Genomic DNA, 25,229 nt, shown 5'->3' on the forward strand with positions numbered 1-25,229 from the left:
GAATCTGGAGCACCCAGGGAATGGCCACACAGATCATGGAGAGAACTTACAAGCTCCCTACAGACAGGGTCTGATTTGAACACGGGTCACTGGCCTAATACCCTCAGGCTAATTGTGGTTCTCTAGTTATTGACTAAATATCCATAACATGCCTTGGTTTGGGTGAAAGGACACAATTGTTCATATATCAGAAGTTTCTGCACACTCCCTGATTATTGTAAAGGCAATTTTTCTTAACTAATGGAAGGTGCAAAAATCATTCTCTGCTTAAAATAATATCTTTCCTGGCATAATTGCTGCAAATCTCCTTGCATTAGCTTTTTCATCTGCCTAAGAGCAGGATCAATGGTAAAAATTATATCAATAGGCCATTAGATTTCAGATTTATTGTCAGAGAACATACATGACATCACATACAACCCTGAGATTCCTTTATCCTGCAGGAGCGGCAGAATTACCACTAATTGGTAGTGTAAAAAATAAATTGTACATAGCGTAAACATGTAAAGAACTGTAAACAGAAAACGAATGTGAACAAACTGACTGCGTTAAGTTCAACAGATGATGTGAAGGTGGGGGCATTCCACAAATAATGAAAGGTCAATGGGAGTCAGTGCTAAAGGCATTAAATCGAAAGCCAGTCAATGCCCAACACGCAGATACCCAGATTAGACGCGACAATGAACAATTGATACCCTGGTTGATTCTCAAGACTTGGCATAAAGACATTGAGGCTTCTTGCTGAACACCCGTTCTCTGAGGTGAGAATGGGACAAGCCTGATCTAGGTGAGAGTCTATTGCATCGTGCGTGCCCTTTATCTAACCAAGGCAATCCACTCACTCTCTTAGAAACCGAAACATTATATCCAACAAGTTAAAGGCAAAAAAAAAAGTTCAGCCTAGCAGTTAGTGAAACACTATTACAATGCCAGCCACCCAGGTCCAAACCAGATGCCATCAGTATGGAGTTTGTATGCTCTCCCAGTGCTGACTTGGATTTTATTTGCGTGCTCTGGTTTCCTCCCACCCTCCAAACAGATAGGCTGTAGGATAATTTGGGTGTACGGGTTTATGGCTGGAAGGGTTTGTTACTGCGCAGCTGTATGTCCAAATTAAAATAAATTAAACTGATGTAGCAGAAGTCCCAATGCAAGGGAGCAGATGAGACACTGCAGCAAAACTTGGTATTTTGTACTTGCTTTGAGCAAGGATTCTTGTTAAGACAAATGAATTCACTCAATAGTGCTGACCTTTCCTTTCAAGAGAAAGACAGTGTGAAATTCTTTGATTCAGTTTCAAATTAGAACCCTTTCCTGAGGAAGAAGCCAGAAAATAATTTGTGTATCATATAATTAGGTCCAGTTACATTTAAAGTAATGTTTTATGTTTCATTGAGGTCTTACCAAAATCTTTCTTACAATACTGCTGAATCCTTTGAGATTTTCCTTTTGACTTCTTACACCTCCTGCAGTAACCTAGATCAAAGACAGAAAGCAATTACTTCCATGAATCTGACCTGTTATCCTACATGTTGGTTAATGCTTACAGCTCCAAGAAAGACACTAAACCAGGGGTGGGCAGCCTTTGACCATGCGTGGGCCGGATGGTGGTTCAGTGGTTGAAAGGCAGGCCACACTGATGCTATCATAAATTAAATAAATAAATGGAATTAATGTCAGGTCACGGAAGGAAGGCATCTTCAAATCTGGAAATGCACTACAAGCAAGAGTTAGTCATTAAAATGACACACAAAAAAAAGTCAAAATGGAGAAAAATAAGTCACAATTAAAACAAAATAACTAACCCCAAAATAGCAGTGAGAGGGGGAGAATGGCACAGTGAAGAGGGGGATTGTCATACAAAAAGAACGTGAGTTTTACACAAAGAGAGGATGAGCCACACACAAAGAGAAGGATTCACATACTGAGAGATGGAGTCCAACAGAGAGGCAGATGATTGCAGAGAGACGAGGAGTCACACAGAGATGGTGTCGTATGCACACACAGAAAAGGTGAGAGAGAGAGAGAAAGAGAGAGAAAGAGAGAGAGAGAGAGAGAGAGATGGATTCTCAGACACTGGTCTCTCACAGAAAAGATGCAAGGAGAAGGCTCACACAGACAGTGGGATAATGTCACCATGGGGGGGGAAGACATCATGAGAGGGGGTACAATGTCACGGGAGGGGGGGGTTTCCAGCACAGAGGGTTGGGGGGGTGTATCCATAACAGAGTGGGGGAAGTACGCACTGACAGGCGGGGGGGTGGGGAACGCAACAAAGGTGGGAGCCATGCACAGAGGAGGGGGTCTCACATCGAGGGGGACAGCTGGACACCAAGCCAGATAAATTTGGATCGTGGGTTGGATCCATCCCTGCACTTCTTGCAGTTGAAAGGAAGGGGGAAGGATCATTATATTATTCAGCTTTCAGTTCAGCCTTCTTTGATACCAGATGAGGTAAAGTAGAGGATATATATCTAATTAAAATGTTCTCTGGATTGAGTCAACTCTGATGAGATTTTGCAGAGGGATAATATTAATTAGGAATAGAGTTACTTGTGGTGATGAATTTTGGGAATTGGTTTCTCCATTCCCTTTATTCCCCACTGGGAATTCCTCATCCTCTTTTGTGACCTGATAGATTTGAGAAGCACATCCTGCCCTTCCTCTTACCCTTCACTTTGTAAGTACAGTAAAACCTCTTGTATCTGGCACCAATGAGGATTGGTTGATGCCAGATAAGCAAGTTTTCCAGTTGCTTCAGACTTACTCTTACAAGGCCTAACTCCGGGTTCTCAACCTTTCCCCCCCCCCACTCACATACCTATGGCATCCTATTGAGTGGAAGAAAAAGGTTGATAACCACTGGCCTAACAAATACACCTGATTAACAATAAACAGTTCAAAAGACAAAAATACGATACTGAGCTTTCACTGAACAAACTTCACTTGCATAAATTTATAAACCTTACAGCGTTTTACTTTTCTTTTCCCAGTCACATTCTTTGAAAACATTTAACTGTTGCTGCATTTGCAGGTTCCAACTGGAAAGATGGATAACATAATAGATAATTTACCCCCTCCTCTCCCAAGTTTACAGGTAAAGCCTCTGACTAGAGCAACTCTTACTATGCAGGGATAAGGAGAGACATCAAGTCACCCCAACAGCGAGCGGCATCAACCAGTTCTTCATGCTGGGGCGATGCCATTTTATTCAAACACAACATAATTCAAACTTTATTCAAACAGCTGTTAGACGTGACAAGCACGACCAAGGCACTCTGCTGGCTGGATATTTGTTCCCATCTTCACTAAAGGCTTATGTGTTACTTCAGAGAACATTAACTTTGATAATTTTTAACTTCTATTTAAATATTTATTTCCTAGATTTTTCTTTTGCCGTTTGCTTGAATTCCGGATACCAGGATATATTATGGAAATGCAAATCCTTGGCGATCCTGCAAGTTTCCCTGGGGAGCACTGTGCTGTGGTTGGAAGGAGAGACGCAGATTACAGGAGTTGTAACCTTCAGCGTTTCTTTCTAGATGCCAGCAGCTCAGTAGCTGACAGGAAACTCTCAGAGAAGACAGACTAAGGAATGTGTTTTGACTGTTGGAAACAACTTTGCGTGACCATGTTGCTGCCGATGAGATTTTATCGGGTGACAACGTACCGCGAACACACTTCCTCGAGTTTCATATCAGGACCAGTACCTGCCAGATTAAAGCGCTGTTTTCACCTGGGTTATGTTTCTTTATGATAACAAAATATAGAGTATGTGTTAAGTTATGTCCATGGCCTTTTTACCTTTAACATAGAAACAACTTGGTCACCTGCTTCTGGGAGATTAAGGCATGGTAATCAATAGGGGTGGTCTGATAATTGAAACTGGGTGGCTACCTTAGAACAAGTTTAGCATTTTTCAGCGATTTAACTGCACATAGCTAAATAAGAAGCTCCAAGCCTCACTATTTCTCACGATAATGAATCGCAGTCAAGAACATAAGAAAAATGTGAAAAAGAAAAAGTGTATATCATGGCTAACGTGATTTATGGTGTGAAAAATAAAAAAATTAAAAAAATTTAAAAAAAAAGAACATAAGAAATAGGAACAGAAGTACGCCATGCGGTCCATCTTTAATATATTTGGAGGTCGCATCCACTTCTTCAATAGGCAGCAAATTCCATAGATTTACCACCCTCTGGGAAAAGCAGTTCCACCTCATCTCTGCCCTAAATCTACTACCCTGAGGCTAAGTACCCTGGTTCTGGTCTCCCATACTAATGGGAACAACTTACCGATCTCTATCTTATCTATGCCTTTCATAATTTTTATATGTTTCTATAAGATCCCCTCTAATTCTAAATTTCAGTGAGTACAGTCCTAGATGACTCAATCTCACCTCATAGGCCAACCTCCATCTCTGGAATCAACCTGGCGAACCTCCTCTCCACTACTTCCAAAGCCAGTCCATCCCTCTAAAAGGCAGGAGACTCGAACTGCACACAGTCCTGCAGATGTGGCCTCATCAGTACTGAATGCAGTTGCAGTATAACCTCCCTGCTCTTAAATTCCATCCCTTTAGCAATGAAGACCAACTTTCTGTCTGCCTTATTGATACCTGCAAACCAACCTTTTGTGATTCATGTACAAACATTCCCAAGTCCTTCTGCATGCCAGCACACTGCAATTGCTTGACATTCAAATAATATTCAGATCTTCCATTTTCCTTCCAAAGTAGATATCCTAACATTTGCCAATATGTGGACCCTTGCCCACTCACTTTATCTATCTAGATTTCCCTGCAGATCCTGTATCCTTAAATTGGATTCCACTCAATTTAGGGTCATCAGCAAACGTAGATACACTACCCTCAGTCCCCTCTTCCAGATCGTTTATGTATATCATGAACAGTTGCAGTCCCAGCACTGACCCCTGCGACACCCCGCTCACCACAGATTGCCAACCAGAAAAACAGCCCTGAACCCCAACTCTCTGCTTTCTATTGGTTATCCAATCCTCTATCCATGCTAATATCCCCAACTCAAGCAACTTCATAAAGAAAAACTGTGGATGGTGTGAGACCGGTGGAGTTCCTCCAGCATTTCTGTGTTTAAACACAGATTGTACAATTAAAGGCATGGGGAGGAGAGGGAGGGACAAACTGGGGTTTAAGTTTGTCCTTGAGTCCCCGCCTCCTTGATAATCATCTTTAAAATGTGAGATTGTGCGCACACACACTCTCTCCCATAGTCAGGACAGACATGCATGACTTTGTAACTATGGCTAATTTAAATAACTTAGATAATGTTCGTTAATTTTGTGAACAATGCTGTTTGGTCATTGAAAAATTATTCTGCAAGGTTCACTGAAATATTGCTTATGAGGAATATTAGTCAATGTGCTCATAGTAATACAGGAAGTCTAGTGGCTCTTCTTGGTCGAGGCAGCTCTACTGTGCTCAGATCCTTTCTCTGTTGGGGAATCCCTGGATTCAGTGCTCCCAAAGGGAAAGCCATATGAACATCGATCACGAGACAAAGGACAGAATGAAAACATAGGGCTCCTAATTTTCATCAACACCTTTGCTCTCCAAATAGTTATCAGCCTCTATCCAGAGATGGAAATCTGTGGCCATCGGTAGCAGTGCATTTCACATTCTTGCTCAGAAGAAATAATTAATAAATTAACTTTTCCTTGTTTGAATTCATACTTTTTAAATTATGTCTCTCTGAAGTCACATTTAAATTCTAGTATTGGAAGTGAAAATTTGTGTGATATTTCTTTCAGTTATTTTAATTCAGTTGGTTGTTTTTCCAGACTCTTTTGTGTAGTCTTCCAAAGGCGCTATTTGCCTTGGCGAGTCTGTTGTCTATCTCATTGTCGATCCTTGCATCTGATGAAATGGTGCAGCCGAGATAGGTAAACTGGTTGACCGTTTTGAGTTTTGTGTGCCCGATGGAGATGTGGGGGGGCTGGTAGTCATGGTGGGGAGCTGGCTGATGGAGGACCTCAGTTTATACAGAGCCGTTGTCATACCCACACTCCTGTTCGGCTCCGAATCATGGGTCCTCTACCGGCACCACCTACGGCTCCTAGAACGCTTCCACCAGCGTTGTCTCCGCTCCATCCTCAACATCCATTGGAGCGCTCACACCCCTAACGTCGAGGTACTCGAGATGGCAGAGGTCGACAGCATCGAGTCCACGCTGCTGAAGATTCAGCTGCGCTGGATGGGTCACGTCTCCAGAATGGAGGACCATCGCCTTCCCAAGATCGTATTATATGGCGAGCTCTCCACTGGCCACCGTGACAGAGGTGCACCAAAGAAAAGGTACAAGGACTGCCTAAAGAAATCTCTTGGTGCCTGCCACATTGACCACCGCCAGTGGGCTGATAACGCCTCAAACCGTGCATCTTGGCGCCTCACAGTTTGGCGGGCAGCAGCCTCCTTTGAAGAAGACCGCAGAGCCCACCTCACTGACAAAAGGCAAAGGAGGAAAAACCCAACACCCAACCCCAACCAACCAATTTTCCCTTGCAACCGCTGCAATCGTGTCTGCCTGTCCCGCATCGGACTGGTCAGCCACAAACGAGCCTGCAGCTGACGTGGACTTTTTACCCCCTCCATAAATCTTCGTCCGCGAAGCCAAGCCAAAGAAAGAAGAAAGAAGAGAGATTTTAATTCATTTATTTAATAAGAACATTTGTGATTAATCTCACACAATATGATTTCAACCCACTTATAGCCTCAATAAATATGCATGATCCTTCGCACCCAGTAAATGATATTGAACTTATGAGGTTATGTAAAAAGGAAATATTAGTTAATAATTTTCAGATTTTTTCCCAATCCTTTTTTTATTTTAATTTCAATTAAATTTTAATACAGGAGTATTGTAGGAGGCCCTCCGGCCCATGAAAAGTGTGCCGCCCAATTAATTGGAGCATTGGAGGAAACCGGAGCACCCGGAGAAAACATACAAACTCCCGACAGACGGCACTGGCACTGTAATTGCATTGCACTAACTGCACTGCAAGCCCATTGAAGCTTGACCCACAGTGAAATCATTTAGACTGTGGATATAGAAGGGTGAAGGGAAATAGTGTATTCCTCACATTGTTACTGCATTTGCTGGACAAGAATTATTATGACTGTTTAGAATACATCTGAGATTATTTGTGAAACCAAAGAGGGGTCAAAAGCAGATCAGTTGGGATTTTCTTTTGAATTCTGTTAACAATCATTATCCAAGGAGAATCGGAATTGGAGTCTTTTCACCATTTACACATTGATGTTTGAAAGCAACTTACCTCTCAGCCTCAAACCTGTGAGAATTGCATGCTCTTCCATTTTGACCTCTTGAGCCTTCTGGAATTTAATGACTTCACCATTGACAAATGTGCCCTCAGCTGCGAGGGAACTAGTCGAGTGGGTTTCAAAGTTGCAACCAGAGTCCACAGAGAGGAAGAGGAGCAGGGGAGCTTTTTAAAAGCCAGCAGATAGAGGCGAGACCAGTCATTTTAAAGCAGCGGCCAGCCTAAGTCACAAATAAAAGTCAGCCAAGCTACAGTGGAATGGCCAATCTGAGAAGGGATCCAAGTGCTGCTTTGGAGATCACCGGGCAGAGGTGACGGCAATGTAAGGGTAAGGTTCTGGAGAGGAAAGGTTTAGATGGGTGTGGGCCAATGGGACTAACTCAGGTAGCCAACTTGGGTCGCCGTGGACTCGTGGAGCTGAAAGGCTTGATTGTGTGTTTTTAAACACTATGACCCTTGTACTCACTGGGCTGATGGCGGCTGGGCTTCACGTCACGTCTTGGCAGCACGCTTTGAATATTAGTGTTGTGATGAGGCTGAACTTGTGGTCGCTGCGTTGTGTAAATCCAGCCTGAAGTGAGAGGTGGTGGGGATGGGCAAGAGAAAACAAAATACACCTCGGTCACCAACATCAAAAGTGTTCAAGGAATAAGAAAAATACATAAATAAGGTCCAGTGTAGGCCATACAGGCCTTCAAACCTACTCTCCACTTTAATAAATGTGCTGGAAACACTAAAATGGTCAGAAAATGTCTGTGGAACAATTCAGATCAAAGAGTCTTCATCAGAATTTCAGTGTTACAGTTTCCAGCAGTTTCTGTTTTTAGTGATCCTTTTCAGCATCTGTAGTTTTTTTTAAAATTGATTTTCATCAACTTTATTCATGGCTGATCTGATGATGGGCTCAGATTCACTTTCCTGATCTGATGATGGGCTCAGATTCACTTTCCTGCCTCTTCCTCATTGCCTTCTATCTTCACATGGTCTGAAATTCTGTCTTAGTTATTTAGGTTCCTGTACAAGTGAAGCAGACTATTGACATACTCTTACAGTCACCTCTTTCAATAAATGATGCTCCCCACATTTCCAGTATGTTCTGCCATTTATCAAGCCAAGTTTATTGACATCGGATTGCACAATCCATTCCTCATTGCAAAACATGGAAACACAATCAGACTTAACACACATTCAATCAAATATATATGTATTATTCATACAGACAAATAAAGAAATATGTTGTTTTGTAAATCTGAAAGCCTCAGATGGTTTGTGTGAGCAGTTCCTTTGGACGTTCATCATTCTTACTGCCCATGGGAAGAAGCTGCTCCTCAGCCTGGTGGTGCTGGCTCTGATACTCCTGTATATCTTTCATGATGGGAGCAGCTGAGAGGTGGAAGGGGTCCTTAATGATTTTCCGTGCCCTCATCAGACAATATTCCAGGTAGATTACGTCCATAGGGGGAAGGGAGACTCCAATGATCCTCTCTGCCATTCTTATGGTCCTGTGGATTTACCTTGGATCTATTTCTCTGCAGATTGACATAACTGTGGCTGGTAGCCTTGCCCACTTCAGTCTTCTCAGGAAGTGCAATCCCTATTTCCCCTTCCTGACTAGTGAGGAGATGTTGTTTGTCCACAATAGGTCTCTCTACTATGGAGTTATTGATGTGCAGAGGAGGGTGGTCAGTTCCTGGTCCTCCTGAAGTCCACAATCATCTCCTTTGTTTCGTCCACGTTGAGACTCAGGTTGTTACTTGGATCACATCATGAGGTTTTCCACCTCTTCTCTGTAGTGCAATGCATTGTTTTGGATGAAGCCAATTGTTACGTCACCTGAAAACTTGAAGACACTGTTGGATCTAGCGATGATGTTGTGGGTCAGATCTCCAGCCCCTACAGTAAATTCCTAAATAGAAAATGACTAGAACTTGCAGCCGAGCAATGGCCCCATTTAAGCAAAGGCTGGTTCCCTACCTGGTGGCCTTCTGGTGGCGACAGTGGTCGGGGAGACTGTTGTGGTAGTTGGTGCCCAGGGCAGGTAGTGCAGAGGAAGGTCAGCCTCTATTATAGCGGTCTCAGGTTGTCTTAGTGGACTATGGCCACCTTGGTAATGACTATAATGCTCATTAGGAATCCAGAACTCGCATTCAATTCCCGAGTTTGCCTCTTGAAGGAGAACCTGCAACACACAATGACTTTCTCATGTTCCATTGATCTAATTGCATTGGGTGGAATTAGCCTATCTACATTCATTTTGGTCTGAACTCATTTCATTCACCAATTACTTCATCAATGACTATTAATAATTCAAGGTCAACTTAAAATACCATCAAAGAAACATCATGCAGATTAGAAAGATATTAAGGTTTACATTTATATTAATAACCACAGGACATCTCAAAGTGCTCATCAAGCAATGGCGCACTTTTTGAAGTGCACTCATTGTTGTAGACAATGCAGAGACAATTTGTTCATTGGGAAATGAACATAAGCCACAGTGAGGTTATTATGTACTGTGAGATAAATGTTGCCTGTAATAGCTCCATATTCTTGGTACCAACAATACATTTCTATCACCTCAGCAGGAAGACAGAATGTCTCATCCATGGAACAGCAACTTCAACAGAGCTGTACTCTTTTCGAATAGCTGGTTAAATTTTGTGCTGCAAAGTGTGAATTGAACAGCAGAACTTGACTCAAAGGCAAGATTTTACCAAGTGAAACTAAGGGGAGAATGAGGAGAATTGTTTTTAGATGAACTGTGGACTGTTCAAAAGGATGCTAGGAGGGGTTTGGCAATAACTTTCAAATATAAATTTGGTATATTTCTAAAGAACAATAACATTGAAGAGCAGAGAATCAATTGGAAAGGTCATTCAAAGGGTCAGCTCAGGCATAATGGACTCCTTCCAGACCATCTCATTTGATCATCCAGAAGGATAAGATTATCCTGTGGACACTCAGGGAATTGCAGGTATCTCAGTGGTTTGAGCAGGGATTATATCCGTCCGGTTAGTGGAATGCTATGACAGCGCTAGTGACCGGGTTTGAATCTGGGATGCCTGTCAGGAGTTTGTACATTCCTGTGTGGGTTTCCCCCAGGCATCCCAGTTTCCCCCCGCCCTTCAAAATGTGCAGGAGTGGTCGGTTAATTGGGGTATTTGGGGGGCATGGGGACTTAGGCCAGAAAGGCCTGTCTGAATTTAAATTTAAGTCAGTGGGAGACAAATAATAGTTAACGTTTCAAGCCAAAACTCTGTCAGAACTGAGGAAATATAGTACAAATGTCAGAGTGAAGAGGAACGAGTAAGATGATCTGGACACTGAGGAGTCTGGTGAGAGCTTTAAGCCTGTCCATTTTAAGTTGTAAGATCATATACACATTCCTTATACAGGTGCTTGTGATTTTGTGAGAAATCGTGAACAGAGGGCATCAATCCCAAGGAAATTTATGAAATAACTGACTAAGTATAGTTGAATAGATGATGTTTGTTTCAAAAACTCTCTGCCTTTCACCTACTGATGTGGAATTGGATCATCGCCAAATTTTTTTAAACCTTCAAAGAACATCGACTCCAAGTAAACACATCAGGCCAACAATTCTTTCTATTGTAACTTGCTGTTGACTGCAAAAGGATAATTTTAGAACCTGTGCTGTGTTGAGGATCACTTGCTCGTGGAATTAACAATGATTTGACATACATGCAGCAAACACCTTGGAATTATATAGGACCTGCTACAATCTCATATACAAAAAAAATCTTAATGCTTACTTCACCATTAAGAGAATACATTTCATTATTTCATGAGGTATCGATGTCACTGGCAGACATTGCCTTTATTACCTGTCCCTAGCTGCCCATTACCATAAGTGACATGATGGAGTAGATATGGAGATGTAGTGGGAGAGTCTAGGACTGGAGGGCACAACCTCAGAATAAAAGGATGTTCTTTTAAACAGAGTTGAGGAGAAATTCCTTCAGCTGGAGGGTGGTGAATGTGTGGAACCTGTTGCTCCAGGTCAATGGGTAGATTTAAAGTAGAGGTTGATAGGCTCTTGATTAATAAGGGTGTCAAAGATTACAGGGAGAAGGCAGGAGACTGGGATGAAAGCAAAAATACATCAGCCATAATTTCAATGACTCAATGTACTGAATGGCCTAATTCTTCCCATAAGTCTCATGGACTCAGACGCCAAAGAGCCAGTTACATTGGTGGGTTTGAAGTCACATAAAAACTAGACTGCATTGTCTTTCCTTGCAGAATGACAATGAACCTGAAGGGTACCAGTAAGAAGTTATGACCAGGTACAGACATGTAAACAATTGGTGAAGTTTTTGCATGAAGATTTGTACCATCACATGGAGATCTTCCGCTGTTGGTCCTGCAGCCTCAATGGACTCAATATTGCCCGCCGAACGTTTGTAGTGTATCTTGGTACCAGCAATGTCATATTCACCAGGCCAGTCTATGACCCAGTTTCCATTGATCACATAATGATTCTTCCCATTTATTAAAGCTGCAGACAGAAAATATAATCAATAAATCAAAATTAAAACATCCCCTTGATAGAATTACCTTAATCCATGGTACATATAGCCATTGGCTATAGGGCTGCAATGGTTCCCCACCCCAAAACCCGTGGCTTCTCAGAACATTTTAGTCAAGTTTATTGTCATCTCCGTTGCACAAGTACAACCCATCAAGTTTCAATCACTTCGTTATAGATCTAGATTCATGTGTTGGCCAGACCATGTAAGGAAGGCGGGACAAAAGGGGTTACTTTTAAATAAAGGACACCATTAACTGATGTGCTCCTTTATTCATCTGAGTGATTGAATATACATTTCCCCACTATTCTGACTATCATGGTGCTGTGCTGAGAAGCTCTTTGGAGGGATAATCCATGTTACATAGGCCTTAATTTTTTTTTAAGGGCTCACAGGAAAGAGACAAGTCTTGGCCAGATTTGGCCAACAGTTACAGGACTCTCATTTATGATAGACTTGTATGGCATATTACACGAGATAAAGATAATGTGGCTTAATATTTGTATTGTAAACAATACATTCTGCGCTGCTAATTTTGCGTGAACAACTATAACTGCTCCAAATCACACCAAAGTCAGGTTGTATCTTTGACCCTTATTTTGGTGTCAGGAATGGTGATCAGCAACTCTTCGCCAGGATGGTGGTAGTGGCGAGGGAATCAGGATGCAGGTGGTGGAAATCAAGTCTCTGTTGGAGAAAAGAGGGCCATTAGTCCAATCAGTGGTTCTGATTGGAGGATGCTTGGCTAAGGATTGGCAGAATTAAGTGAGGTGCTGAAGATACTCAGAGTCAAGCAGCATCCACAGATAGAAATGATCAGTCAACATTTTTGGTCAGTACCCTTTATCGAATCTTGACCTGTGGATTCCGTCTGACCGAGTTCCTCCAGCATCTCATTGTTTGCTCAAGATTCCAGCATATGCAGTTTATTTGTTGAGCAGAAGTTGATGGGCAGGGATTGATGGTTAGAGCCAGGATTGTGGTGAACGTTGGGACCTGGTGAGTTGGTGGGAAAGAGATTGGAGGGTTTGGTGGGAGATGTGGAGGGGGAAATGATGATGTAAATTATTGTCTGGCATTCAACTGGGGAGAAACCACTGACTGCTGCTGGGCTGTTAAAACCAACTTGCTTTGGGAACGTCATGGGACATTCACCTGACCTCAGTACTCCAGACGAAATATTACATCCAACATAACAATTCAGCCTAACAGCCTGAATCACTTGCGACACAAGTGCAACACACTTTGGGAAGGTTGATTCCTGGCATGACATGAAAATGGTCCATTATTCTGTTTTGTACGATAGCAAATTTTTAGTTGCTGGAGGTTGAGGTGTTCCAGGAGCAGACATCGAATATAGGTGATCCCACTCCCAGTGGCGTGCTGGGGGTTTGGCTTCAACAGAGAGTGAGCTAGAGAGCGAGGCCAATGGAACCCAATTCTATGTGGAGAAGGGAAGGCTACACTGTTCCTTTTGAGAAACAATTCCTTACCAGCTTCATTTCTCCCCACTGATGCCTCTTATTTCATCCCAAGATCTCAAAGTAGCTCAAAAATTGAATTTCTAAACCTTCCCTTCCACTAACAATCTATTAGTTAACCTTATAGTCATCGATGATTTATCTATGGTCTTTCATTCAACCTAGATGCTGGGGGTGGGGGGGCATGATGTCCTTGGGCAGATGCAGACCTGGTCTCACTATTCAAAAGAAATTTTTGGGTCAAATTGTTACAAGAATCAGATCTCACATATGAAGGAGTCAATATAGCACCTGCAGTAAAACCCTTGGTATCCGGCACCTATGGGGATTAGTAGATGCCGGATAAATATATTTTCCAGTTGCTTGAGATTGGCAAACTAATCATGAGGTGTGCCAACTTTAACCCTTTGGACTCTGGCTTTTTTAAAACCTTTTATAATATATACTCCGGACTGGGTGCATGGATAAACTACAGTAGGAAAACCAGTATGATATAAAACCAGTCCCGGGAAACAGGGACATGGCATATATGTGGTTCTTGGTAGTCCCTGAAAACAGGGTCATGGAGTCCAAAAGGTTAAACCTGTATTTTTGGCCTATTTTCCACAAGTTTTTTTTCCAGTTGCTTGAGGCTGCAGGTTGTTTGAATTATGGATAACAGGGGCTTTACTGTATAATGTAGTTTAAAAAAATCACCCAACTAGGTGAGAAGTTATTACAGGTGACCAAGGAATTGGTTCACAAATTTTGAAAGAAAGTTCAGAGTCAAGAGGTCCACAGAGAGACCTTTGGAGTTCCAGAATTTTTAGCATGGATACATGGAAATCACAATTAGTTGAGCTTCTCCCAACTCGAAACAGAAGGGTTTTCTAATTCCGAGTCTTGATTTCCCTTTAAAGAAGAAGCCGATGAACTTCTGAGGAACTAAGCAGGACTCTGGAATTTGCACAGTAATTTATGTCACTGACAGCTCAGATATAAATATACACAACAGCCTCTTTGTTCCGGCAGCAAGAAATTTGACTTATCATATCTATCCCAAAAGCACTAATTAGTGCTTCCTGATCTGAAGTTGGTGGTCTGACAGCTCTTGTGGCTTTGCGTTGCTCTCCTAACCACCATGACACAAGTTCAATTCGCAGTGTTCCCAAGCTTGTTTACATTAATGTTGCTAATACATAATGCAGGGATACTGAATATTTTGTTCCTCAGGAGGAAACTTCATTTCCTGTTGTCAATATTACATTGCTCACATAACAAACTTCAAGATGTCACGTTGCCCTTGTTATAGCAATAACAACTTTAAGATATGATAACATCATCTCTGTAATTCACTAGACCATTGATCTATATTTGGAAATTAGATAAACCAGGTGGCTGTCCACCAGGCAACAGCAAGGATGTGATATGAGGCAAGGTTAGCAGAGCAAGGACTTTTTTCTTTGGAGTATAGAAGGACGAGAGGAGACATAATAGAGGTCTACAAGATTACGAGAGGCATAGATAGGGTGGGCCAGTGCCATGTTCAAATATTCATCTGTACTTGTCCCATTTTCCAGCACTTGGCTCCAAGCCTTTTATGGCTTGGTGATTCAAGTGTTTGTCTGGATACTTCAATGACATAAGACTCTCTCTGCCTCCACAACTACCCTCCTTTCTCCCCCCACCACCGCCCCCCCCCCCCCACTTTCCAGATAGCACTTCCCAGATTCCATCAGTTTTCTGGTGCACGTTTTCCTCAGATCACCTCTAAACTTAACTTGATGGGCCCCTGAAGTAACAACCCATTGGACAAGTTGGAAGAGACTATAGAAGCAGGCCTCAGTGGTGATAACCTCATCTATTCTTGATGCAAAAATGAGTTTCAAGAGAACTGTTATGAGCCCAAAGGACCCCAAAACCCAGCAGCAATAAACATTCACCAAGACCAGTGGTTTTTAAAACAAAAGTTAATTTTAATCAACTTTAAACATGAAAAATAGAATCAAACTTTAACTCTATACTTAACTAACCCAAATGAACCCCCTTCTAATTCTAAATGCACGTGTATGTAATGTGTGTGTAAATTTAAGAAAAGTTCTTTGATTCACAATTCAATCTCACTTCTCCTTCTTCCAAGTTCTCTGGATGCAGGCAATTCTTATACTGTGCACAGAATTTAACATGTATAAAGTTCACCAGGCTTGAAAGGTAAATGTTTACAACTCAGGAAGATTTTTGTAGGGTTTGCAGAGAGAGATTTGTTGTTCCAGGATTTCTACAACTGAGGTACCACCATTAGTCACCTCAATGTCTCGCTGATGAAACTTGCCCCAACAGGGTTTTCCAGATGGTAACTTCTTTCTTCAAGCTACCATAGAGTTCCATTCCTCTTATTCCAAGAGAAACATTAGACAGATAGCACTTCCAGCCATTCACTGCTTTTGGAACTTTTCGTCAGTTTCAACCAGCTCTTCCTGGCTTGCCCTGTTCAGCTGCTGTAGTGTCACACACACTAGCTGACCGAGAGAGCTTCTCTTCTCTCTATCTCCAACTGGCTTCCAGAAAGCCCCATGTGACTCACTTGCAAAACCCCCACCTTCTTCAGCAAACAACAGGAGTTCTTTCTCGCAGAAAGGTACTTGTAGCTATCCTGGCTCCAGTTCATAACAATGGTCATTCATTTTATGACATCAGTTCAATTAACACCTACTTGTGAAATGTGCTTACATTCTCCAGAGATCTTCAATATTTCTTCAGTCTTTCAAATAAGATCTGTTTTAAAATGTGTATGTAACCTATTCTAAATCTTATCAAAATCGCCAAAATATTATAGTCATTACTGGACCACAATACACATAGAATAAGCCTATTTAGAACCATTCACCAAGAATGATTTTCCTTCCAAATATCCCTCACAGTGTCTTTAATATTCACAACTCCATTGCTTTCACACAGTAAGCTCCATTCACTTGTTTCCCTGTTATTACAAACCCATCTTGTACCACAACCCCTTCATCCTGTGCTGGGTAAAATCAGTAAACTTACTGAATGGCGGGCTAACTTTGCATGTAGTGCTGTAAAAACCTTTGAACACTTATAATTTCAAAAATCGACTTACCCAGGTAATTCCTGCTGTTGTCTGTAACTTTGATGTTTGTGGCTCCTGCGGGGATCACTGTCACATTATTATAACCAAAGTAACCTGTGATTAATTGGACAAAATACACATCAACTCCATGACACCAATTACCACTGGAGTTTCCAAAGTTATAATTTTGCATTGTTTTGGATTCTTGAAGCTGTGTCTCTCCAGAATAATGCAACCAGCAAGATGCAAATCTTAAACATGCACTTGTCAGAATTGATTAAAATATCTAACTAATTTTTAACAACCTGGAATCTGGGAATAGAATCAAAGAAATTAAAATATGCAATAAAAACCCCAAGAGATTACAATCAAAGATCCATAGATTAGAATGTGTGAATGAAAAGGTTTGCATTTTTACAGAGCTGGTCACAGTATGTTAGAGCATTGATAAATTTTTAAAGTGTGGTAAATGTTATATTGTAAGAAATACAGAGTGTCATAGGTTATATTATATATTAATGTCTTTAAAAGAGAGATTGTGGGGGTTTAGTGTAGGTCACAGGTCACTTCACAAAAAGGCAGTAACACCACAAATACATCTCATTTAGCAAGATAGCAGCTGACACCATCTGTGAGTATGAAGGCCAGCTTCCAGCACCTTTAAATGGGGAAACCATCATGGTTGTTCTCTCAGAGGGAGGATGCCCCAATTCAAATATTTCTTTTTTTGCAAGTTCCAGTTTGGTTAAGATGCAGCATCCACTTAGCAGATGGGTGAAACCCAATTTTTCTGTTTTCCTATTTCCTTTAATAACTAAGGGGCTCTAGTATAAATCTACCTGACAGGTGGAAATGAGGGGAGTTGGAAAAAAATGGACTTCACTGTAAAAGTGATGGTGACCAAAGGTGAAATGGAGACAGAAATCCTCATCACATTTAAGAAATGATAAGCAGCTAAACAAGAGCCGGGAAATGGAATTAATCTAAAAATCCAGCTCTGGCTGGCAAAGATATAATGGGCCAAATAGTCTCTTTCAACTTGAGTGTTAGCAGTCATTATTGGGTTTACTTTGCAGGGCATAAATACTCAATAGGTCCTCAACTGCTATCCACTGACATCAGAAAGTATTTAAACCAGCATCTGATACAATTGCTGTGTTTAGTACAGGCAATCAAGGAAAGATTTTATTCTCTAAGAAACATTTAAATTGCATGGCCTGTTGGATGCAACATTCAAGTGAGCAGAACAGAGATGAAGTAAAGAAAAGAGCCACTTCAGCATTAAGAGAAACAGAAAAGTCTGCAGACACGGTGACTGTAGTAAAAGCACAAGAATGTGGCAGGAACTCAGTAGGTCACACAGCATCCATAAGAGGTAAAGATATATAACCAGCATTCAGGCCTGAGCCCTTCTACAAGATTATTGAAGATGGGCTCAGGCACAAAATGTTGATTATTCATCTTTATCTCCTATGGACGCTGAAGGACCTACTGAGTTCCTCCATGATTCTTATGCAATTATACATTAAAATAAAACACGAGTTTGTTTCCTTAATATTTCAAATGTCAATTGCTTTGGAAAACTGAGACAAATGGAGATAATAATAATAATTAGTTATGATCCAAGTTTTGATAACCAAGGAAAATCTGTATTATTGTGGAATGTGAAAATCAAGCAATGTTTGAAATGTAGTGGGGATCAATGGCTTTTGAGCTGATGCTACTTATGAGGCAACTGTCTGTGTTCCCTATATATGTATATTGCCAGCAATCTTTCAATTTTATCACAGCAAGTACGATTACTTTCCGGCATCCTGCCCCACCGTGCACTGGTCACGCTATTGCAGGCTGCCGAGTTGGACAAGAATTCTGATTCATGTTTTAGTCAAGGCACAAGGCATTCACCCATCGAGAATGTCAGGGCAATCACCAGAAGAGGGGTAGGCCGATTGGTACATCCTCCGGACCAGGACACACGTGTTGTTCTGTCCGCCACACACTCCACATGCATCCATTCTGGCCTTCGAGCCAAGAATATTATCACAGCCTACTTTCTGGAAAGCACAAGAAAGGGATTAAAAAAGGACAAAGAAACATATCTAGCGATTCACCTTGACAATGCTTTGTGTTAGCTCACAGTGAAAGAACCTCATTCAAAAAGTGGAGCTGCTGCAGAGGGAATTGCACACATCTTGGTAACTTGGTAACAGGTTTTCCCTCTCAGTTATCTCATTGTAAAGGCTCTTGTTTATCTTTCCCTCAGGACACCATAGCAAATGAAAAGTGAACAATTTAAATGTGGAGTTTAATCCTTTCACTCCCCAGTTATATTTACAGGGTTTTCTGCAGAGAGAAATGAGTGTACCATATAGCAACCCTGTGCTCTGAATGCTCTGGATACTGGAAATATGAGGTTTTACAATTCACTCAAAAGGCTCCCCATTTATCCACTTGGCTAAGTGCAGTGATTTAGCCTGGACCCAACTCACAAAAGCTCACCCCTATTGCATTGCTGAGCGTGCGTGGGGTGGTGTCAGGAAGGAGACTCCAACTAGCTCACCAAAAAATAAATCTACCAAAATTCAGCTTTATGTTCCCAGGAGTAAACGTCTCCAACAGCTTGAAATGGTCCAACCAGGGCAGCACAGTTAGGGTAGCACAGTCAGGCATAATAACACCAGTGACCTACGTTCAAATCCACCGTGTCTGTAAGGAGTTTATACTCTCTCCCCCTCCCCTCCCTCACCACAAGTGCCTCCCCCCTTATCTGTGTGGGTTTCCTCCCACATTCCAAAGGCTAGAAGGATGATTAGTCACCTTGGTGTGTTTGGGCAGTACAGGTTCGAGGACCAGAAGGGCCTGTTACTGAGCTGTATCTCTAAAGCTAAAAATGGAAAAAAAGAACTACTTTGATGTGGTGATCAAGAAAACACACCAATGTCTCCCTGTACAGAGCCAAAGAAAATTCAGCAGGTCACCTGCATTCCTCAACAACTTCTTCAGATGCACCATTGAAAGTATCTAGTCAGGATGCAACACTATGTGGTACAGGGACTGCTCTGCTCAAGACTGCACGAAATTGGAGCGATTTGTGAATGCAGACTGGCCCAATCCCCTTCACTGACTCTATCTACTCTTCCCGCTGCCTCAGGAAAAAAACAGCCAACATATTAGAGGACTCGTCCCACCATGGCCACACCCTCCTCTCTCCTCTCCTGCCAAGAAGAAGATTCATAGATGTGAGATCATGCACCACCAGATTCATCCCCACCATTATCAGACTCCTAAATGAACCTCACATTAGCAAAATTACTTTTGTTATTTTCACACTGATCTCTCTCTGTAACCCTGTAACTCTATTCTGTCCTGTGTTTATAACTGTTGTACTATGCAAGGATTAACTGGACAGCTTGCTAAATGAAGGCTCTCATTATACCTCAGCACATATGACAATAAACTGGAATTTGAACAAGCCTTGGAATGTTCAATAAGTTGGGCTAAAAGCTGCTCTGTTTTCATGACTTAAAGGTTGAAATGTTATCTAGGTTTATGATTGACACTTCAGTGTATAGGACGTGGGGAATTAACCTCAAAAACCTTTGGGCAGCATGAGGACACAGACAGATTTATACTGGAAGCATTACTTCACAATCCCTTCAATTACTGTTTGGAATCAAAAATGTCAAAGTTTTATTCAGTTATATTAAAGGATTTTAAAATAATTAGCAAAATACTTCCATGCAGGAATACAGGAAACAGACAGATAAATGTACATTTCAGCAACAAATGGTGTCCCACATTTTAAACTCCAATCTACTTAAACGACCACTCAGTGTGAAATGGTTTTGCTGACACAGCAACTTAAAGCCTAAAACCTACTGTACATTTTGATGGATAAGACGATACTTGAACACCCAATAAACACCCCAAAGGCATCGTCCTTTAGGCCAGATACAAAATCAGAGACCTTAAAATTCTACTCAGTTTTTATTTTGCACTAAGATCCATTATAATGTGATATTTTTAACCAATAATAAAAATAATTAAAAAACAAACATTCGTCACTCATATTTAAAATCCTTGAAAATCACTGGCTTCATCGTCTGAGATGAAGAACTGAGTCTCACTGTTGACACGTCATCATACAGATCTCAGTCTGAATTTGGTGAGTCAGCTTCAGCTTTGTCGTCAGTGTCCCACAATAGATCATCCGCTGTACTATCCATTGCTATAGAAAATTTTAGCTTAAAACTTGCTTTACACCTTTTTAGTTTTGCTGGTGGCTCCATGATAACAATTCGCTAAATTTTTGTTTAAACTGGTTAAGATAGAAGCTAGCAACAGGCTGAACCGTGAATCTGGAATTTTTGGGGCTATCTTGTACCACCAATATGAATTAAAACATAAAATTCAGACTGAAATTGGGGTCTCGTCTTAACTGAAGGTCAACTTATCCACTGAAGTGTACAGTATGTTGGAACTCAAACTAATCTCAATTCAAGCAAGATGAGGCCACTTGTCGAGGACTCATTTGGATCTCAGGTTCAGTCATATTTCTGTAATCAGGTGGAAATTATACTATTAAGTATTGTCAATATCCCATTTCAGGTCAATAAAACTTTAAAATGTCCAGTCAGGAGCTGGTCCACAGGAGGCCTGATACTGTTGAGTGAGTTGAGATGATATTATGTTTGGGAGTTTCCAATCAGTTCAGTAACAGTGGGGGGGGGGGGGGGGGGGGGGGGTGGGGGAAGAGTATTGAACAAGATTTATTTGCAGGAAAAATAGAAATGATGCCCTTAACTCTGGCCCTGGCAACAGTTTTAAATTAGGATGGTAATGATATTTGTAAGTTACAGGTTAGCATTGACAGGTAAGAATCACCAGTGATATTGTAGGGATAAAAAGAAACTCGTTTGTCCACAGTCAGACCAGATGATAAACTAAAAAACAGCAGGCAGTGTTGGGTCACAATTTCCCTTGTGCCAGCTCTGCCATCTCATAAGATATTTTACCTCAATGCAATGTTATTGCACTAACCTCATTATCTAAAAATCTATCAATCTCTGTCTTGACTATACCTAACTGAAACGGTTAGCTCAATGTGTGCTAAAGCCTGTGCTTTGGTCCATACAAAGTTCTGAGAAGTGACTCACCAGACACTGCCCACTGATGCACATATCCAATGAGTTAGGGCTGCATTTTGTCCCATCAAGTACAAAGCCAAATCTGTAGTAAAAATTCTTCCCGTTTGCCAGGCAATTGAGATCACATTGGTTGGGGGCTGTTTCAAAGAAGAGAGAACAGGATTCATAAACTCACATAAATCTGCAGGGTCAGAGTTGGATATTGGACCAAATGCAAGTTAATCAAATGTGCTTTTTGCCATCCCCTTAATCCCCTGCTCCCAAGAACAGTTTGCTTTTAACTGGGGTGGCATTCAATACACCTTTTGTCGCCTACCCCAGGGACATGTTACCCAGCCTGCAATCTAAAAAAAATATATTGCCCTTCCTGATGTCGATGTAAGCCATTACATCAACAACATACTTATCCAGGGCCTTACTGGACTCTGGTCTCCTTCATCTCTGCACCCTGCCCCCAATGACTGGGTGATCAACTGGGAAAAAATATAGGGTCCCAGCAAGATGGTCCTCTTTCTGGGAATCCAGTGGCACTCTGGCCAGAGGGATAACTTGGAGATGGCATGTAATAAAATATTAAACACAGCAGTGACCAACAAGGCTGAAACCTTGAGTTTCGTTGGCCTTTTGGGCTACCAGCGGCAGCACATCTCCCATTTTGCCATGCTGCTACACCCACTGAATGCTATCTCCAGGAAGACCACCACACCTCACTGGGACCCTGAATAGCAGTTAGCCTTTGGCATGGCGAAACAGGCATTGCCACTAGCCTCCCGAAAGTTTGAATGCCCTTTCGAACTCCAGGTCTCAGCCGCCATCAAAACAGCCAAAATTAATGGCCGCAAAGTTCCACTCGGTTTCTGGACAAAGACCCCCTTTCCCAACATAACTGGCATGGATGTTAATTTGAGGATGATTAAAGATTAGGAGCCCTGATATCTCAGAGTTCAACATACAATAGAACCTCCCCACCTTCCCAGCTCTCATGCTTAGCTCACAGTTCTCCAACTGTTCACCCAGACACCTTTTAAACATATTGGGGATTTCAGATCCCAATGCGAGAGACCTTGGGTGCAAGACCATAGATCCCTGAATATGGACACACTGGTGGGTAGGGTACTGAAGAAGTCATTTAGTATTAAGTAATACTAAATAGATCATATTGGAGGTACAGTTCTGGTTTCCTGACTACAAATGAGAGAGTGAAGGTGAAATTCATCAGGATGTTGGCTGGAATGGAGGGCTTTGGTTAGAAGGAGACATTGGATAAGCTGGGTTTATTCTTACTGGTAGATGGGAGGCTGAGGTGAATAAAATAATGAAGGCTTTGGATGGTCAGAGTCTTTTTCTTATGACAGGGGAGTCTAGAAGGAAAGAGTACAGGTTTAAGGTAGAGGAGATCTGAAGTGAAAGATTTTTTCCCCCAGAGGGTGATGGTTATCTGGAACAAGCTGTTGGAAGGCAGATACAACTACAAGATTTTAAAGGCATTGGACAGGTGCTTGGAGTGGAAAGATTTGCAAGCATCATACAAGTAAATGGAATGGCGTACAGAGGCATCAAGGTTGGCAGGAATCAGGTGGGTCAAAGGGCCCAGTGATGTGCTGAATCTTTCTAAGATTCCATGATACTTTTTGGCAGAACTTGTTTTCCTCACTTGTCCCATTCTTTTATGTATTTACTAACATCCATGTTGTTGGTTGTTAACCCCCTGCCCAGGTCCTTCCTGTTCTCATAATGTTATACCAATCAGTTACATCTCTCCTTTGCCTCCTCTGTCCCAAAGGAAGCGACAGCACCCAGAACCAACTCTTAGTGCAAGTAACATTCTTAAGCTCCCGAGGGAGCCTTGGCACCTCCTGGACACAGTCACAGGAGTGATGCAGATCTTGAGGAGATCCCTGAGGGAAGGGGGGGATGCTCATCCTATGAGGAACTTGAAAATTAGAGCATGCTCCTGGATGAAGAACATAGCAAGGGGAATACCATTAGATATTAGATTGGTTTATGTTGAATTTCCCATCGTGTTCAGCTGCTTGTGAGATAAGCTTTCTTCATTAATCTTTCTGCTCTCCTCATGAGGCCATTGCATGAAGCAATGTGGTTAAAAAAAATATCTGTAACAACTTCCATTGCTGTGTTATTTTTGAAAATTGTATAATTTCAAAATAATGAGTTTACATTCCAGATGGGCATCATGAATAGTCTCCCTGGGGAATGATTTTCACCCCCAAATGAAACAGCTGTAGTTTAGATAAGTCTTTAGGGGACAGGGCATCTGCGCATTTCTCCTCGAAATACTCTGTGCTGATTTCTATGAAGTCATTTAACCCAGATTTGGTGCAAGACATGAAAACCAGGAGTTATATTGTTAGTAGTTATACACTTGGAGAAGTAACTCCATTGAAATTTGTTAACTAGTTAAGCTTCAAAGAGCTCAAGTGAACTAAATTTTACACGATGCAGACATAGAAATAGACGATTCAGTCTTTCAGATCTGTTTAATCACACAATAAGATTGTGGCTGATCAACATCCATTATCCGTCCTGGCTCCATAATTTTTCTTTTTAAAGACATGCACCATGAGCCCGTGCCACCCAATTACTTTCAATTGACCTAAAAGCCTGATGCATTTAAGGGTGGGGTAAAATGGCAGCGTTGCAGGAACTGCTGTAATGGAAGCACTGGAGTGGACCCACGGAGAGAGGGGAGCAGAGATACAGCACTCCTGGAGGGTCCAACCTTCCAGTCTGACTGCCGTCAGCTCTGTACAGGCTTTCAATGGCTTGTTAAAGGAGCCGACGGTAGTTTTACTTAAAATCCGTGACAGTTGTTTCTGTGCCCAAGATGGCAGCATCTATGATTGGGAGCAGCCACGAGGGGCTGAAGACTCCAGGGAAGTGGAGGACTAGCACAGAGCACCAGAAAATGGGCAGACTACTCCCCATTTGAGAAGGTGAACAGAGAAGACAGCCCACGGGGTGGCGACCATGGCAGCAGACTGGTGAGCGGTACTGCGGTTGAAAGACCCACACAGACAGTGGGCTGTTGGTGACTCGTGCAAGGAACCATGCAGGCTATGGGCCATTGGAGCTTGTGATCAAGGGACTCACACCAGGCCGGCTTGAAACTGGCTGAAAGGGTACCAGATGTTGGATCGGGATGTGAGAGGGTACTGATAATTGTATCGGAGGTTCGGATCTGGAGCTTGGGTTGCCAATGCTTTGGACTGAACTCTGTGTGACTGTGGAGACTGGGGAGCGCTAGAGGCGAATTCGTGGAAACTCTGTGTCTCTGGGGCTGATCTCTCTTTTGCTTCTCTTTCCCTGATCGTAAGAAGTGCTTCAGGCAATTTCTGCCGATGGTGAACCTGTCTACCTTGTGGCAGACAAAAGTCAATTTTGTGTAATATGACACTTTTTATTACTTGACAATAAATTGAATCTTGAGATCTTGAAACAGAGAAAACCTATGCTGGCACAGGGAGAACAAACTCCTTACAGGGAGTGCTGGATTCAAGCACCAGTCATTGGCGCTATAACAAAGTTACGCTAACCATGCTGAGTTTTTTTTCCACCAAAACAAAAGTCGGATAATTTCAGAATTAAGGTTAATTGATTGGTCATCAATTGTCTCCATTTTTAGCACCTACTATGTGATTCAAC

At 41.9% G+C, this 25,229-nt stretch overlaps 1 protein-coding gene across 6 annotated transcripts in view; it reads right to left on the reverse strand.

Annotated features, from left to right (window-relative positions):
- adamtsl5 (ADAMTS like 5) overlaps positions 1-25,229 on the reverse strand; it is a 118,621-nt gene that overhangs the window by 12,274 nt on the left and 81,118 nt on the right. For 5 of the 6 annotated variants that reach the window (XM_069928125.1, XM_069928126.1, XM_069928122.1 and 2 more), the window contains 7 exons: positions 21,576-21,703; positions 18,350-18,473; positions 16,450-16,533; positions 11,674-11,837; positions 9,293-9,497; positions 7,785-7,889; positions 1,405-1,476 (listed from right to left, as the gene is read on the reverse strand). In XM_069928125.1, the coding sequence (XP_069784226.1) occupies positions 1,405-1,476; positions 7,785-7,889; positions 9,293-9,497; positions 11,674-11,837; positions 16,450-16,533; positions 18,350-18,473; positions 21,576-21,703 (882 nt within the window). Of the gene's footprint in view, positions 1-1,222; positions 1,315-1,404; positions 1,477-7,784; positions 7,890-9,292; positions 9,498-11,673; positions 11,838-16,449; positions 16,534-18,349; positions 18,474-21,575; positions 21,704-25,229 lie in introns of those variants that run through there. The other variant, XM_069928124.1, reaches the window with a different exon arrangement.

Source organism: Narcine bancroftii, chromosome 3, assembly GCF_036971445.1.
Source record: "Narcine bancroftii isolate sNarBan1 chromosome 3, sNarBan1.hap1, whole genome shotgun sequence".
Classification (NCBI taxonomy): Eukaryota; Metazoa; Chordata; class Chondrichthyes; order Torpediniformes; family Narcinidae; genus Narcine; species Narcine bancroftii.